This window comes from Perna viridis, chromosome 5 (genome assembly GCF_037379345.1).
Source record: "Perna viridis isolate PV_CMFRI_1.1 ecotype Kerala chromosome 5, ASM3737934v1, whole genome shotgun sequence".
Taxonomy (NCBI): Eukaryota; Metazoa; Mollusca; class Bivalvia; order Mytilida; family Mytilidae; genus Perna; species Perna viridis.
In genome coordinates, this window is record NC_142449.1 from 14466003 (window position 1) to 14485941 (window position 19939).

A 19939-nucleotide genomic window follows, 5' to 3' on the forward strand; every position below is an offset into this window, starting at 1 on the left:
CCATGTGTATTTTTTTTTTAATGTATTTTTAATTTTTTATTGTTTTCAAGAACTTAGAGATCATAATGACCAAAAATTCCTTAATTTATTATGTAGTATTGTACAAATACGTTTGTCCATATAAAGGGTGGTGACAGAATTACCGGAATTGACAGGTAAATTCTAGGCAACAGTCAAAAAGAATAATCAAAACTGCAATGGGATTTCTTATGGAAATGGTAGGTTAAATCAGGTTTTGTAGAAGGCTATACCACAAGCTGCTATTACGATTAATTGTTTACGGCATATGTATTGCAATACAAGTTGGTAAAATCAGAAGTCAAAAAGTACAGATGATATATTGATGATGATATGAAAATCCATCTTCTGTAATATTTTTATTAGAATCAGAATATTTCTCAATTAGATCTTAATATCGAAAATAGAACTTTTTCAAGCAGTGTATGAGGTGTAGCTTGTATAATCTTGGTCCAAAAGTGTGCCTAATCAACAACGACGCATTTAGAAGTCGGAATATTGGCTACTAGCTGTGAAATACATGGAACTGGGGTGGATGTAGTCGTTTCTATCGGACAATAGTTCCGATCTTTACCTTTTATTTTCTGCAGTCCGTAGAATCATAAAGTCATAAACTAAAACTCTAAAACTGAATATAACACAAATCGACAAAACATATAAATAGTACAGACAGTAAAATTAATACAGATCAAATAAACGACAAATTAAGTAATTATAATGTCTGTAGCAAGTTGTAGCATGTTGAAATCAGTAATAACAATTTTACAACAAAGTGAAATTCCACAGTCAATATGTAAATGCAATTAAAGAGATAAAGGATAATTATAATAGAATTATTTCCGAGTCTTAAACTATACATAAATATAAAAGTTCAAATTCTAAAAATGTCGAAATAAGTAGTCACCGATCTATTTCCATAGGGTTATATACAACTGAGAAGTATAAAAAACCTATTACTGAATATAAAAGGGGAAAATATGATTTAAAAATGAGAAATCGCTTGGTTTGTCATATATTTTTGTACTTAGATGACAATTGTCGCCGAATTAGAGTATGTCGGGGGTTAGGGCGCTCTGCCAACTGACCAACTGGGTTGAGTGCCCCAGGCCCCAGGTGGTGGAATTGGGAACCCCTGGCATGCTACACTGATACACTGATACGTTATCTTCCCTGTATCAATTTGATCCGATGGAGCAATGTAGAGAATAGAGTCGTCACATTCTGAGACGTAGTATAATATTGATTTGTGTGACATGCATTATTAATTTGAACATCTCTCCTACATAATAACACCTAGATGAACTGTTTCGTACTACCATACATCGTGTACTAAGTTACAGCCCTAGATTAATCTTACGAGGAGGAATGACCCGACCAGCGAAAGCTATATTTTATATAGCCTAGCTGGCCGAGTGGTCTAGGGCGCTGGACTTAGTGCAGGCGGTGTTGCCATATATGTCACAGCGGTACGAGTTCGAGTCCCACGGAGGGAACGACCAATAACTTGCTTCGCAAATTTGACAGTTCTAACATCGTTGGGAATTCTTCAGACCTATATATATATATATATACAACGTCTCAGAATGTGACGACTCTATTCGCTACACTGCTCCATCGGATCAAATTGATACAGGGAAGATAACGTAAACTTATAGAAGGGTCTGAAAAATTCCCAAAGATGTTACTGTCCCGTACTACCATACATCGTGTACTAAGTTACAGCCCTAGATTAATCCTACGAGGAGGAATGACCCGGCCAGCGAAAGCTATATTTTTATATAGTCTAGCTGGCCGAGTGGTCTAGGGCAATGGACTTAGTGCAGGCGGTGTTGCCATAGATGTCACAGCGGAGGGAACGACCAAAATTTGCCTCGCAAATTTGACAGTTCTAACATCGTTGGAAATTTTTCAGACCCTTCTATATCTACATATATATATATATATATATATATAGATATATATATGTATATATATATATATATATGTATGTATGTATATGCGTGTGTGTGTGTGTGTGGTATTAATCATTTCAGTTTTGTAGATGGCGCATCAGATAAGGACACATTTGCTAATTTCTTTTAACATGTATGAGGCGGCAAACAGTGTTTCTGAAAATGGGTTTTTAGCTCTGGAACCAGGGTTTCTAGTTATTGATGTTAGCTGTCATGTTCATCACTTGCACATGTTTTTTTCTGATTTACATGAATGTTGGCCACATTTTTTATCTTGGATAAGCCTTCTTAAAAATTAAAGGAGAGGGTTTGACGTCGAAGGGGCAGACTTAAAAGTTGCTATTGGATAGGCTGTAACAAAAATTCGAAACTTAAAGGGATTCGGCAAGACAATAAGATGTTAAAATATCAGTGATATAATAATTGTAAGATATCTATTTCGTTCTTATTTTGTATTAGATATCATTCACAGAAAGGCTTTGTGTTGCGATTCGTTTTCTGCACGTATATTTATCGTTCATTTTTCCCAGAATGTAGAAATGATTCCACGTTTAACTGGTGCAAAATACATGTATTGAATTTAGATGTGGACCACGTTTGTAATTTACTTTGATTTATTTTTCACTAATGGGGACATATAGCGATTACAGTTTTTTCCTGTCCATTGCTGTTCGTTTGGTTTTTTTTTCAGTTCTGATTAATTTAATTAATTTCATCTGTTTTCAAGTTCACTACGCCTCTTTTTTCTTGTTTCCAAGTAATATATATTATTGATGTTTTTCAATTAAATATTTTTGTTATTAACTATTTATTAAAAAAAAAAGCCTTTCCAAGAAAATTGGGTAACTTGTTTTTATGGTGTGGGATTTGCTCTTCATTGAATACCGTGGGGTGATCTGTAGAAGTTTATTTGTTCGTTGCTTTGCATTTGGCGGATGACTCATTGGCAATCATATCACATCTGTAATTTTTTTTATAATTAATAATTTTTAAAAAAATGAGCTTCAAATTGCTGCTTTGTACTGATATTCCATATTTTTACCAACATGTTGGTTGTTGATTTTTTTAAACAGGATATATTTGGTCATCGATATACATTTTGTCATTTGTTTACGGTTATGTGTAGACTATAATTAGCTCATTAATGGTGTGTTTTAACTGAATAATCTGATCGGATGTTAGCCGATGACCAAACTGACGTAGTACACGCCCCGACATTCGATTTGGTTCTTTAAATGATCTTGTGACGTGTAACTTATAATCTTTGGATAATTTCATTCATCGTGAGGTACAATTCAGATTCTACATCTGGGTAACTTACTTCATCCAACAATGTAACGGTCACACTGAATTTTTACATGTTGTAATTTGTCCTGTTTTGTTTTTGTTTTTTTTTTTTTTACAATTGTGTAATCCTCTAAAGCAAGTTATCAATCAAGTGATAGTGGATCTATTAGACGAATTAGAAGGTGTTGTAATCGGAACGAATTTATGTTATTGTTTCCTATTGGTCCCTGTAAATTCTGTCTACTAAAATGTTATCTATCTCATTCCGTAGAGAGGAATAAATAGATGTTATGCAATAATTAAATAATCAATCTCTAGTTACTTGAACATTTTTATGAGAAAATTAGAAAATGGCAATTTTTAATTGACGTTTCGATCTAATATTTTTTACCCAGAAATGTTATATTTATACAAACCACCATTCCTATTGTATGTACATAACATTGTCCTTTTAGAAATTGTAGAATGTCCTTACTTTTGATATTTCTTATGTAAATGTTTTCAAAAAGATCTTATATCATCGTATAGAAACGAACAAAATATAACATAACTGTACCTTTTTCGGTGTCTAAGGGTTATTCACAACCTAAAAGCATGTAAAATATTAACATAAATTTACATGAACCGTACTAAAATACAAACTTACTAACAAATTTTATAGTAAGGATATATTGAAAAAAAAAGTTACAAATACTTGCAAATGTCCCTGAGGTAAGCGATCTGTTTGGCTATAGCAAAAGCAAAATTGTTATATTATCAGACATAAATCTTGCATTCGTCAGTAGAATAAAATATAACGAGTTAAATAAATACAAATTTTGTTTATCCCAGATGCTTACTAAAATGATTGACTACTATGTCTTTGAAAACTGAAAAGTCGTGTCCCGAGGCTCAAAGAAAGGTCGACCATATGAGTAGTTTTTCTTTTTTAACGACAATTGAAACTTAAATGAAAACGAACATTTGGTTAACATCTTAAGCCATTAATATATTGATTATCTGACGTGTAGAATGAGAGATTGTTTCAAGTATCTTCCATTTGCAGTATTTATTACTGTCAACATTTGGTAATAGTAGATAAAATGTAAAGGACTGATTTCCCTTGCCTCAAACTATTGCATGCAAAAAAACATTGCTTATAGATCTGTTCCAGGAATGTACTGATAACTATTACTTGAGATCTAATGAAACTAATCTAAAAAAAAACAACTATGATGAAGCATAAAGTAGAGTACGACCAAACGAAAATATTAATCCGTAAATCTACCTTCGTATAATATTGACGTTTTGTTACTGTAAGATAATGAGACGAAGCTAGGAAGCCAAAGAAACAGTGACGAAATACAAATGAAAAAAAGAACGACACATTAAAACAGGAAACTATTTCTATAAAAGGGAAGTTTTTGCAAGAATCAGGCAAAATGGAAATTATCAGATACATAAATGTCAAAAACCCACTGATCTGATAATTTAATACCATTAAAGGATTCTTTGAAAAAAAATTTATTCTATCTCTGCATCACTGGATTTGGTCAGAATTTTTTTTTATAGAATTTTAGAGAAAAAAAAAGGTTTTTTGGCAGCGATATCTCCCCTTGGAATGTTCAGTCACAGTTTATTTCAATGAAATTATAACTCAATTTACCAAAGTGATATAGAAAATCCTGCCTTCTTTCCTTGATTCAGATGGTGCAGACAGGCAAATTATTTTTTTCAAAATCGGGTTTTTTTTATACCATGTTTTATCCACTGCCTTGTTCTTACAGAGACTGACACTTAAGAATCATTTGGATTCTTTGTCTTCGTCCACAGTATTCATCTATAACCTTGGTTCCCTTGATTAATCTTTCATGCAGTTAACATGTGATGTAATAAAGTAATACCAACGGAAATAAGATTTTTACATGGGCTTTAAGCGTTTTATTTGTACTTGAACAGACGTAGGATTAACCAGGAAGAACTATTTTTGTCCAATACTACATGCAAACTCATTTCATACCAACGAAATAGTAATTATTAAAATAACATCCAAGAAAAATAAGCTATGTGGCATTGAAAGGATGAGTTACACGTTACAGGGTTTTTTACTTGAATTTTATGGTTTTATTTATTTCAATTTCATCAAATTTAATGATTTTCAAAGATTACAATGGTATTTTGTTTCATGCATTTTTATAGCTTTTTAATATAAGTTCTAAATGCTCATTAATTTTGACGTAGTTACTTTTCATGTTTTAATGACCTTGTTCATAATGTACAGAAATAAACATAGTAATACAGTATTGAATATAAAACAAATGCTAGAAAGAAAACTTTTTGTGATCTACATGCATGGGAATTCACGTTTGATTTGCCTTAGTACTCAATAAACGCCAATTTAGCTTAATTTGTATAACTGAAATCTTTTTTTCTGTCACAGTAGAAAGCTTTTATATACGCGAAAAAAAAATTTGTATACAAATTTATTTTAATGTAAGAGAATGATGTAACAGCTTAAATGAGAAGCCTTCAAAATAGTGGTTTTTTTTTTATTCCGTCCATAACAACGATTTTTAATAATGAATTCAATGACCAGTAGCCCCCCTTTTTTTTACGTTTTTGGTTGAATGCTGCCTGTCAATGGGTTGGGATCAATAATTACATTTTCAAAACTTTTGTGATGAAATGAAGGGTTACAACAAAATTGACGAATTGATAACATATAGTCAGTATTAAAATGGAATAGTCAAACAGTCCGTATTACAAATGAAAATAATCAGGGTAAATATCGGAAAGTTGCAAGATCCTGACTTCGTATAGACATTTCCAAAGTGAAATTTGGGTTAAACCAAATTTTAAAGCGCTAAATCTCCGCTTCTATTACGGTTCATTTTTCCGGTATTTCTTAATACAGTTTGGCAGCATGTAATTGCCACCAGTCAAAATCGTTAGAATCAGTAGTCAAACAGTACAGAGGATATAAATAATAAATAAACAATAAAAAACTAGTACAAGCAGTAAATGTAAGACACGAGATTAAAAAATAAATCTTGAACTATGTGTGGAAGGTTTGTCAAGTTCAAAAATGAAATAATAATATATCAGTAAAAACTTCAGAAAAGTTATTTGTTTACATTATGAAAACCCATCATCTATAATCTGCCAAGGCTGACCGATAACAACATGGCGAAGGACAATAGAAAAGGAGATGAAAATGACATGGGGTTAAGTTCTGTCAAAGAAACGTACTGAGTGAAAAGACTGTTTTGAATGTATGCTCGAAGCGAAGAGAATACGTAGGAAGGTATAATCTGTCTATTTTCAATATGATATGAACGTTTTAAAACTTTTTAAGACAGCGTACGAGACGTATTTTCTTTTAACCTTGGTCCAAAAGCCAGTTTTTAATGCAACGATTGCATCTTAAGATAAGCACTGCGTGTATTTTCAAAAAAAAAATAAATCGGATCATTTACTCATAAATCTGACACAAAAATCCATCGAAATTTTAATTTTGATTTGTTTTCTCTGTGAATGGTCTTAATTAAACACATCGATCAATTCTAAAAAAACAAAACAAAAACAAAACAAAAACAAAAACAAAAAAAAAACCAGTAATTAATCCTATATTAGTTTACAGAACCCAGTAATTCTGAACTTTACAGTAGATATTTAAACACGCTTGAAATTCTATAACTGCATTTGGTTGAAGTATTGAAAAATCGAAAGAAACGATGTCTCAATGGACTTTAAAATAAAAAAGACAGGCCTGTCTTGAAAAATATTTACACAAATGACTTTATCACCAGTTTCCACATACAGTTAATCAAACCACACACCTACAAGCTATATCTTACATAGATGGTAAACAAAACAAATAAACAAGAAGGTTGACAAGATAAAAAGTGCATAATTAATGGATCAATCATGGTTAACTATGGGTATGTTTTTATGATTTGTGTTTACAATACATCTTATTACATCGTTTTTATGTGCAGCACGGGGGTGTTTTTTTAAGCAGAGGACGCTTACCCTATCGGTGCACCGGTCCACGAACCCAGTTTTTTAGTGGAGTCCGAGTTGCTCATTTAATTCTGTTGCTTTGTTCGTATTATTTTGGCTATTTTGTGTCATTTGTTGTGTGTATCTATTTTACAGGTTTGGTCTTTGTACGTGGATTACATTCTTTTGATTTCCGCTAGAATCTTGGTTTCCTTGATTACTCTAAGAAGTTACGGGTACGCGTTCCTTGTGCACAATGAAAACTTGTCCGGGTTAAAATCACTTATTCACTATAATAATTTCTATGACATTGTTTCGTTTCGATTGGCTGTGGATTTATTGTTAAAAATAAAAAGCTTTCATCTATGTTCATAGGTTTTACCATTAGTTTCATTTTATCAATTGAAACTATAACAGTTTTCATAATCTAAATAAATGGTCTTTTGTCTTCAGAACAGAAGAATAATTTTATCAAATAACAGTTTTTTCCTATCTACTATTATTCTAACATGCAAGCTAAAACCACAAAAAAAAAAACATGATTTTGTTGTTTCATGGGCATTACCATTGAATTTGACAACCTAGAAATGATAATAATTCCATCAATCAGAAGTTTCTATCCATCTGTACTAGTTATCAAAGATTTACGCTAAAATATCATTGAAGTCGACCAAAGAACTTGCATAATTTACTTTATACTTATTCATGTTGCCACAACGCCTTGTTACAAACGATGGGGGTGACATGTTATGTAATAGCATCTAGAAAATGTCAGAAAGTCTTCCATGCAATAAAATTATTGGAACGACATCATTTACTTCATTGCAGAAGTACGAATCAATGAATATTGAAGCATCGTTATGTAGTTTAATGACAACCAATGCTATTACATATAGTGATTCCCTGCAGTATGCAAGTATGTTGCTTGTCACAACCTCTTATTCATAAATTAATAACTTCATTGACAGAGTGGAAATTTGCTCGTCTAATATAATAACGAACAACTGAGAAATTGAAACTATAATTACCCAAGTAGCAATCAGTCATTATTTTATACAGAGAATGTCCTTATCGGTTTGCTTTTTTCTAGAAAAGCAGAGGACGCTTACCCTACCGGTGCACTTGGTCAATGCTCCCAGTTTGTAATTGAGTCCGAGTTGCTCATTTACTTTTGTTACTTTGTATGTATGATTTTAGTTACTTTATGTTCTTTGTTGTGTATGTCTGTTTTCCATGTCAGGTTTTTGTCCTTGGATTACATTCTTTTGATTACCGCTATAACCTTGGTTCCCTTAATTACTCTTTGACTACCGCTATAACCTTGGTTCCCTTGATTACTCTTTTATTACCGCTATAACATTGGTTCCCTTGATTACTCTTTGACTACCGCTATAACCTTGGTTCCCTTGATTACCCTTTCTGAAACATTCGATTTATTTCTTGCTGTTTTGTTATTGGTCTACGGACAATTTAATATGAAACTTAATATCGTGCTTAAGATTGGATGAACAAGTAAAATAGTTTCCGTGGCTTGAAGCATTCGCTCCGAACTTGTACAGACAAAATGTGAACCAGAAAAAAAGGGTTTCCTGTTCCATCATATTAAAGAGTGTTTATCATGGAGTTTTATACCCGAATAACTTATAACATGTGTAAGAAAGTATATAATTCTCTTAAGAAAGATAAAAAATGATTTATATACATGTGAAATTACATACATGCACTGAATTTAAGTAATACTTCCCTGATTTTGTTAAAGCAGATACTTTTTTTAACAAAACCTGAAAATAGTTTATTTTAAATGGAAATATCATTAGGGATCTATTTTGAAAAGAAACCAATTTTGAAATTAAATCAAAACTTACTGTAGAACAAACTAATGACGAAAACTTTTGAGTACTAAATTTTTATTTATGGAAAAAAAAATATAGCTCGTATATGTAGAATTTACAACTAAAAACACGCGTAATTCTGAAACTTTCCTCTGTTTTAAAGAACAGCTTCCTTTATCTTCCAGACAATTATCAATCATAAAATGGCTCTGATCTTATTCCAGAATTTAAAAGATAAAAAACTGAACACCTAAGCAACGAAATGTGATTTTTTTTTCTATATCAATTTCACTATTATCAAGTAAAGATTCTCGTGATAGAAAAAAAACGGATGTGGTGAAACGTAACAAATGCACCAGCGTATAACTTAAATACATGTACAAAAAATCAAATACTTTCAGCGATCACTAAAAGGTCTTCAGTAAGTGAAAACAGGCCTTTGAGTAAGCTCTGGAAGACCCCGACAACAAAGTTAAAAATTACACTGTAATCTTCAAAAAAGTATTAAAATGACACAAATACACATTAATGACCAAATGTCGTGACTGTGGACAAGCGCATAAAATGTGTGATGGGGTTTCATTAGTTTTATAAGGCTTTAACCATCCGTTTATAATGTAAGGTCCAAAATGAACTGAAACAACAAGCATTCCATAAAATTCATTCAATAATAAATCCCAATTCTCTCCATTGAATACCACAACATTAACCATAGAAACAAATGAGATATCCACTTAAAGAACACTCGCAGTTAGTATAGCTAGCTTAGAACATATTTCAGAATGACAATAGCATCAAAACTATCAGCATTAGAAGTAATGACAGCTGGATAATCACAAATAACAAACATAACTAGTTCTTTCAGTGTTACCATGGTACTGGTCTCACATTAGTTAACCAAAAATCTAATTAAAACCATATATTCTGCTGGAACCCATATCAGAAAGTAATATAACAAGTTCCACTTCACTTATAAGGCTTTATTTGGTGATACTGTCCTTAACCATCCCAGTTTGTTTATTTGTTTATGATGAATTTTCTCTCAACCCATCAGAAATGTATGATTTCGACCTTTAAGTCGATGGCTATTTATATACTATAGTGAATTTCAGTTCTATTTTTAATCGTTACAAATAACATTTTCACTTATTCCAAGACCTTCAGAATCTGATGGCTAGAATAATACGGAGTTTTTGTCTTCAATGTTCTTCATTAATTACAAAGAACGGAGTCAATTCTATTATTCATATGTGGAAATATGATGTCAAATAAGTGTAATGACTGGATGACATGAAGTACAATATAAAAATTACATTGGCTTACATTGAGACGTCTGGACAAAATGAGTGAAGTAATTGTATTTAATTCTTACGGCAAATTACCATGTATATTCGACAAAAGATCCAGTCTTCAATAGTCTTATCAACAGTTGGATTATTGCTTTCTGTTCTGAATTCTTCTGTTTATGTGACTCAAATAATAATCTTTACATTACAAAAAGATGATGTACGTTAGCCATGGGCCTGTCTACTACTTGACACTGCATCGTAAACAAGCTGTTTTTGCTAAACAAAAGGATACATCTTCAACATTTATCTTTTCAATATTGACCTGCCCATTTTCTATGTTTTGAAAACCTCTATGCAGCGGCAGACGTTCGATTCCTCTCTTACTAACCACTTCAGACAGGCCTTTTAAATTCTCGGAATTTTTTCAGATCAAACGTTATTTGACAATTGGACAACTCTTTGTAAAATCATTCACTTTTTCCCAACTTTGCAAGATTTTGCATTTCCTGAGAGGGCTGGTTGTAGCCTCTAGAGTGAATTTTGAAATCAGACGTTATTCGGAGCTTGATGTTTTGTCTTGTCATCGAAATTACGGTAAAATTGGACCACTTTTCATTAAAATTGACATTAGTAAAACCATTAAGATATAAAACTCAAAAACTGTAAATTATCTTATAATCATCTTTACACTCCATGGGAGCACAGGAAATAAGTTAACTTTAAACACTATCAGGAGAAGCATACACAGACATCTTCAGATATAACTCAATAGAAAATGGAAAAGTGTTGTCAGTGAGAAAATGAAGTGCTTTAAATGTCAATGAAATGCTGAAATGTTAAAATGAAAAATTCATTACGATTCAGATGGAACTTCAGATATAATTTTATTACGTATGCAATCATGTTTAAACTGCTGCATGATAATCGATTAAAAAATATGATGTCATGCAGTATTGTATGGTATTTATCACATCAAACACTAAACAGTTTTGTTCTAACTCAATAGATTCCCATCGCCAAAGACAGATAGAATTATAAACTTCCTACAAACATCGCCTGAACCATCCACCTCCACCAAGCTGGCATTTTTGTATGCTCCATAAATTCATTGTATTGACTTAGCGATTTTTCATTCAATTGTATTATATCGTATTAAGGATGTTGACTGTTTCTAAGTGACACTGTTCTGTCAGGGAGGAATTAGTCAATTGTCTGATGGCTTATCATTCAGATTGATAATTGGAACTGATATGAATAATTACTTTTGTTTTCCAGTTCCTTCGACGTTAGTATTTGTTGGAGTTTTATCTTTTGTACAAAGTGGTAAGTAAAAATATATTTCCCTTTCCGACCTTATTTTAAGTTTCTGTCTATAAGTGAAAGTAAAAAAAAACTATGTTATATATTAAATTTCATATGTTTCAGTCGTTGCTAAACAGTTTTATTGGTAATGGAAATTTTTATCTTTCAACTTTCAACATTCTAGAAACTTTTGCTTACTATAATAATGTTAGTCATTTGACTTGGTAGAAGCATAAGCTAGAAATTGTGACAATAACTGAAAATCTAAATACCATTTTTTATCATCAGGCGCGGATCAAAGGAAAAGTGTGCCGGGCGTATGAATCCCCAACCTAAAATTGGGATTTTTTTGCATGAAATCTTGATTTTCCACATATTCTTCCCAAAATATTATCTTGCCTCGCTTCGCTCGGCCTGTTTCTTCCCCAAAACCCGCAATCCTGAATGTGACCCGATAATTGTATCCTTCGTGTGCGTTTCTTAGAATGACAATGTAAATTTTAGAAAGCTGTGGTAGTTTACGTTCATCTTTCAACAAACTATTATTTAATATAGATGAGATGAAACACAAACTTGTTTTATAAAAGCAGATAGATACAAATAAATAAATGTTGCTTTTGTTTCAGACGTGTCTAAAACTTGTGAGAACCAGGAAGTTATTCCTAATGGCAGTACCTACATGTTGGAATTTACATCAGGAAACCTTGGCGCCGACATATTTTCACATCAATTTTCATCTTCTTGTAAAATTTTCCTAACACAACGAGGACTCCGTTTGCGTGCAAGTATCCTATATAAGCCATCTGAGCCAGGATGTGACAATGGGTATCTTAGTATCGGAAATGATAAACATCATTTAGACAAAAACTCCTTGACAGCATATCAGTTCTGTGACCACACTGAGGACGAAGAAATTGTATCTAGATCAGATATACTTTGGATAGTAATTAAAAGACATTTTAATCATAACGTTTCCGGATATATAAAGATAGAGTCTAAACCGACAGGTAATGTCTACATTATGCCAATTAAAAAATGAAAAAAAAATACCAAGGAAATGCCACCACAGCATGCATAAATCTGCTAAAAACATGGCCATAAATATAACACTATAACCTTAAATGGCATACGTATTGATTAAACAGTAGATAAACGAGTCCCAAATGGTCCAAAATCATCATGAATTTTAAGGTAGTTTGGATTCATATAAATATAAAATTCTCAAGAAACCCATTTATTGCTCCCTGTATTAACTATAGCTAAAATGATTATCAGTTATCTTCCAGTGAGTACATGAAATTGCACTAGTTATCATTCCACTTTTAAGTACCTTTATGAATATTAAACAGAGGTGACTTCGTGTACGTCACAAACCCACCAACTTTAATTTCAATTCTTATTCAGAAACAGTTACATACGGCGTAACAAGATACCAAGTCTTAGTATTGCACTTTTGAGATAAAAATTACATAGAATATATATATAGATGGAAATGGCACTTTGCAAGAAAGAGCATAATTGTTATTGATTTATTTGATCATAGAACGAGAAGAGTGAATGTTGTTCTCCAAAATACAAATATACATACAACGAGGAATATATTAATGTAAATATGGCGTATGGAGATTGAAAAAAAAACACTGCTTATTGCTGTTTTCCTCTCTACCATTTTCGTCTCTTCCATTTTCATTGTCTGGATTCGATATGTATTGGAACTTCACTGAATACGTTCGTTTTCTTCTTGGTGATGGATTTGACTTCCTACTTCTGTAGTTTTGATTTTGACTATTTCTTGTATATAATTATTTTATGTGTTTAGATCTTCCTATATATTTTATTTCAATGCTGCTGATGAAAGGTTATTCATTAAAATACGTTTAAAACATATCGAAATGCGCAATGTAAATGTATATAACTATCTGATTGGTATTTTGTATTTATCATTACTTTCTGAAGATTATTTGCTGTTTACAGTTGCTTCTCCTCAACAACTTATTGTTGAAATTTTATTTGAAACAAGTTTTTGATTGGTTGGTTTCCTTGAGTATACAAGTTTGTCTTTGTATAACCGAACCTGGTACTATGACGTCATTAACATCGATTGGTCCGCATTAACGTGTGGAGAACGAATTGATTATTCACTGTCTTTCATTAGAAATGAAATTATAAAGCTGTTTTTTTCAGATACGTGATACACAATAACATGGCTTGGGTCATTATATATATTATGTGAATTTGTGTTTTTTTTTTCAAGAACAGTTCGCAGTATTGTGTAGTGAGACTGGATGTTCAGGCATATATATTTAAACATTATTAACAAAATTATATAAATGGACAAATTAAGACAAAACATTGTTATTCAATGGGGCAATTATGTTTTTGTCCATTAATATATTTTCATTATCACAATTACATGAAGTATTTCTTTATTTCTTATCACCATATTACATAGGTACAGACATATTATGCGTAATATGTACAATATGTACAGTATTTACAACATAGTGCATGTGTTTCGCCAGGAGGGCACACATTCTTAATAATAACACGTATAAACTTACATATTTGGATCAATTGATTTTTGTTATGTGAGGACATCAATTCATTAAACAACAAAACATTCGGTCTAGTATAAAATGTCCTATGGATAAACTTTTTTCGATACTCTAGAAAAAGGAACATGTCATTACATAGTGTACATTACCTATTTTCTTTTAAAATGTTGTTCAATCGACCTTGTTCTGGCAGTCTAGTTAGTGGTTCGAAATTGGCAAAATAAAAAATAATCTTCAACATCCAAAATATCAAAGTATTTCTCAATTACAACATCTCCCCTAAAAATTCAATAATTTACAGCTTTAGCACTTTTATGAACCGTATAATTCCACTTTTTTTTGTTGAAATTGATCCAATAAACATGTTTTCACCGCCGCCTTTTACCAAGCATCACAACAAAAAGTCTGAGTAATCCATACATAAGAAAGATCAAGTAACTTTTTAACATAAAGAAGCCATAGAAATGAAATACCACGGTTTGATTGTGTCTTGTACTATACTGTAATGTACGAATATTTTGTTTGCCTTCCAGAAACAAGACTTGTCCAGTATGTTACCATTCTATGTTTTACATCTAAAAGTAATGGATGACGACCCAATTCACTATAAACCATAACACTTGGAGTTGAAGACTTTAAACGTAGCAAAATTTTGTTAAATTTTAGATGAACTTTTTCCATTGGTTCAGTATTTTCGAAGCCCCTAACTTCTGAGCCATATCATAATATAGGTTTTACAACCTTATCAAACAGACCTAGTTGACAAGAAATCGATAGGTTATGTTGTCTACCTCTCTTGAGTATCTTATAGATAGCCTTCAGTCCCTTTTCTGCCTGTGAGTGTACTGCTTTCGCAAATTGTCCACTCTTTGAAAGGAGAACACCTAAGTAATTGAAATCTTTGACAATATCGATATTTTGGTTATTGAAATTAAATGTTAGATTGTTGGGCAATCTACCATTACAAAAACAAAGAATCTTAGTCTTGTTGACATTAACTTTAAGTCTCTAAGTTTCACAGTACTAGATATCTAATTGATTTTGTAGGTCTTTTGGCGTTTCAGCCATCAGAGCTGAGGCATCTTCATATAATAAAATAAAAAAAATTCATATATAAATTTAACTCATTTTCTATCTCATCACATATTGTTGACAACCATAGTGCATCATGTCTACCAGTAAAATCTTCTACATCATTGTGAAAAAAGCAAACAAAAAATGAAATAGATTTTCACCCTGTCTGACTCCCATTTCATATCGGAAATATTCAAATGCACCTTTGTTATAAGTAATATTGGATTTAATATTCTTATACATATTTTTTATAACATCTAACATTTTACCATTTATACTATTAAGAATACATTTATACCAAAGACCGTTTCTCCAAACTTTATTGAACACCTTCTCAAAATCAATAAATGCTCAATATAATTTTCTCTTTTTTTTTGTCTTAAAAATTTCGAAAAATGAATGTAAAGTAAATATGTTATCAAAGGTAGAACTTTTTTTTGTCTAAAGCCTGTCTGGTTCTCATTCAATATCAGAAATGTATCTGAAAAAGTGTTCAGGCGTTCGCTTAGTATAGCCGTAAAAAGTTTACCCAAACAGCTTACAATTGTATTGGGTCTAAAGTTTTTAGGGTCATTGCTATCTCCCTTATTCTTGTATATTGGAATAATATTACCAATTAACTAGGTCTCTGGCATAGAACATGTATCAAAATTCAGATTAAATAACTTTTCATAAACATCTATAAATTTCGCTGAAGTGCATTTTATATACTCATTAATATCATCTTCATCACAAGTTTTGTTATTTTTCAGCTTGTTAATACATTTCAAAATTTCCTCATTTTCTATATATTTATTTAAATCGTAGCTAATTTGAATGAATTCATCATTTTGATCATTTGCAAACAAGGGAGTGGAATCCTCATCATTTTCAAGTAAAAGTAATTGTATTAAATGTCTCTTTATTTGACAGATTGTTGCATAGCTTGTTACTTTTTCGACCGAAGCAAAGATGGAAAACGCTTCGAACTATTCAGTGATCCTAAAAAGATCGGTTGTATAAAAGCAGGTCAAAATTGTGTGCGTTTTTGTTGTTTTGTTGTTTTTTTTTTTTTTTTATTATTATTATTCTTTTCTTTAATTGTTTTAGTGGTCCATAGCCTTAATACTATTTCTTAAATAGGATCCACATACAATTGAATTATTTTCTTTGTTATTTTTCACAAGTTTTCTTTTTTAAATCACATATCAATGTTATACTCCCATCTGAAAAATCTTAAATACCAATCCACACAAAATCCAGACACTGCCTATGGTAGAAGTGATTCATGATGCATTAATATCGACGATGCAAAAAAAAACGATGCTTTTTGGGACTACATTTGTCTTATTTTATGGAACTATAGTCATTTATGCATACGACTCTTGCAAGGTGCCTCTTTCACACACAATCTGTAAATATTTCTCAAAAGCGCAACATCCGAAACTTTGATTGATTATGTGATCTGTAACTGCTTCTGAATTAGAAATAAAAGTAAATTTGACGGGTTATTGACATACATGAATCCCTTCCTGTCTGATTTTTTATATATATATATAATTACAGCTACTTATCACTCGAGTGAGCAAAACTGGCAATTAGATAAAAAAGACTCTTTTCAGGCCCAATAAATGTAAACTATAGTCTTTTACATCAGTTATTTTTACGTGGAAACAATATTTTTTTTCAGTTGTATGTAATTCCACACAGTTCCGTTGTTCACCGATACAATGTGTTTCAGCAAAATCTGTATGCGATGACGTCAGAGATTGTGAAAATGGACGAGACGAGTACTGTGGTAAACGATATATTTATTTCCTAATAAGAATAGTGACTTAAACTATATCTTATACTTATTTGTTCATACAGGGCATGTGTCTTTGTTGTGAGGCATTTTATTTATAAAACATATTCTATTTAAAGACATTTTTTAAAGACAATTTTCCGAAAATAATAAATTGTATACCAAGAAATTCACTAACTGAATGTCTTATACATAAAACAAAAAAAAAAGAACACAAACCAAAACAAACAAAAAACAAAAACAAAAACAAAAAAACAAAAAAAAAACAAAAAAAAAACAAAAAAAAACGTCTTTTACAATATTGTAATTATTTTATTTGGTTTGTCTGTGTAAATAGATATGGCTCTGTCGCCGCCCTAGTTGTCTTTTCTATATTTCTGTAGGTTCTTCTAATAGCGATGCTAGATGCTTTCTTTGTGATGATGGAAGTGCCTGCATCTCACCAAAACTTTCAAAATATGATTATAAATGGGGTAAACCTTTATGGTACATATGTGATGGATTTCCACATTGTTCCGACAGCAGTGATGAACAGTCAGGTATTCATATTTTAGACTGATTTTTTTTAAATTTAAAATCAAAATGAATATCATTAAGATGAACAAAATATTTTTCGAATACTGAAATATAATTTAAATTGATACAGAATCAGATGAATTATTATATGGACAATTGGGAAATTGTCAATACTACTGTCATCTTGACTTTGATGGTTTATTTATTTAATAATTGATGCTTGGTTTGAATTTATTGTTGACGAAAGTCTTTTAAATTTTTAAAATATGGATAAAACAAGAATGAAAACATTTTACAGTACTTTGGGGATTTTCTGTACCAATATAGTAGGTGCAAGCCCGTGTGCAATAAAAGATTTGTAAGTTTGATGACTGAAAAAGTATATAAACTTCAACCTTCATCACTGAAGAGCGTTATTTGTTTGTTTATGGTCTAATGTATTCATATTTCATTGATTTATCATCATTCTGACATAGTCAGCATTTGAGAATAGAATTTCAGATAAATGTGAATTACCGTGGCGTTTGGAACATGACTTGATTTCCTGCTCAACCCAATTAGGAAGAAAGATTCTGACATGGAAAACTGATAGATGTAATGAACTTAGTTGCTCAAATAAAACTATCTGTCTAACAGAGGAATCAGGTATACAACTGAGTGCAAACATTAAATATACCTCAAATCTAATTTATATAGCTAGGGCTATACAGTAATATGGTTTTGAATTATGTCAGGTCCTGTTTAATAATATAATGATAAACACTTGCATAGTATTTTAAGACATTTTGATGTTTGCCTTTCTGCTTCCTTACCTTGTAATTAGGTTATGCGATACTAATTTTTAGATATTTATTAACTGTTCATCAGTTAAAATCTTTTTTTTTTCATTCTAGCGCAACGTTGTCAAATTATATATATATATAACTTTTCTGAACAGTTCTGTTAAGTGTAAATGTTTGTAAGAATCAGGCATAATGGGAAAAATCAGAATCATGCAAACGATCTGACAACATAATATCACTCAAGAATACTTTCTTCTATTTGAAAAGACCATTATTTGATCTCTGCATCACTGGCTTTGCTCAGAAATTGTTCAACAGAATGTTAGAAAAATGTGGTTTTTGACAGACTTATCTGCCCTTGAAATGTTCATTTTCAGTGCATTTCAATAAATTTATAACTCAATACACCAACATATGGACAGTATTGTATTTTTTCCTTGTTCTGACGGTGCAAATAATCCAATTATAACATCAAAATGATGTTTTTTTTCATACCATGTTTCACCAACTGCTTGATTCTTACAGAGACTGACACTTAATAAATATTGAAATTAAAATCTTGTCTGTTGTTTTTCCTTTCAGATCGAAACAAATTTTATAATTCTTCTTTTATCATACCTGCCTGTGCCTTAATTTGCGTGGCCGCTGGTGCACTTTGTTTCTTCGTCCATATTGGTAAGCACATATATATTTCAATATTATGGTAGGAAATCAGATTTATTTATATGAGTAATCAAGGGAACCGAGCAAAAGAATGCAATCCAGGGACAATGACTAGACAGGAAAAACAGAAACACACAACGAAGAACATGAAATAACCAAAAGTATCACTGTTTCTGTTTTTTATAACAATCCTATTTGATATGTTATCTTTCCATTAAAAGATTGATGATGATGAACACTACTCTCTACTTTTCGACACTTCCCACTTTCAAAATTATGTGATTAAAGTTCTAACAAAAGTTTCAAGGATCCTACAATGCTGAAATAGTAATTAAATAATCACGAAGTTTGGGTTTCATTTGTTTTATCTAAATCATTTTTTAAAATATATTTCAACTCAGTTTCCTTCACTTTTAAAGTCAAACCAAATGGGAGTTTTATAAACAAGTAGAAATATCGATTGATTTCATATTGTATTGAATTACACATATAAAACAGCGGCAAGTTCCGGGGGGAAATGATCGTTTATCATCAAAAACAAATATTCGTTCGTTAGTATCTACTTTTAGACATACACTGATTTATTGTTTCTGTAATTTAAGGAAAAAGGAAGAGAAGAAGAAAACGAAAACCTGAAATCATCACCAGGACATGCCAGCTTTACAGAGATACACATGGGAATGAGACAGTTACACGACTTCGCTCACATGAGGACCAATTATTGTGATTATTTGGAATATTATAGATCAGTATATAACCATACATGTATCAGAAGCATCAGTGGATAAAAAGGATACGTGTATTTCATAGTCATTCTAATATTCAAGTCCTCCCAGTTTTTAATCTGCCATATATTCTATATCTAATTAATAACCTCTTATTAATAAATATTAGTGGAAATGTTA

The 19939-nt window shown here is 31.3% G+C and overlaps 1 protein-coding gene across 1 annotated transcript; it reads left to right on the forward strand.

Moving 5' to 3' along the window:
* Nucleotides 1-7050: 7050 nt before the first annotated feature.
* LOC148616162 (uncharacterized) lies at nt 7051-19939 on the forward strand. The gene is made up of 8 exons (XM_088582902.1): nt 7051-7177; nt 11635-11682; nt 12288-12668; nt 16960-17067; nt 17457-17612; nt 18091-18234; nt 18954-19046; nt 19637-19939. The coding sequence occupies exons 1-8, from the start codon at nt 7153-7155 to the stop codon at nt 19759-19761; spliced, it is 1080 nt and encodes a 359-aa protein (XP_088439028.1). The 5' UTR covers nt 7051-7152; the 3' UTR covers nt 19762-19939.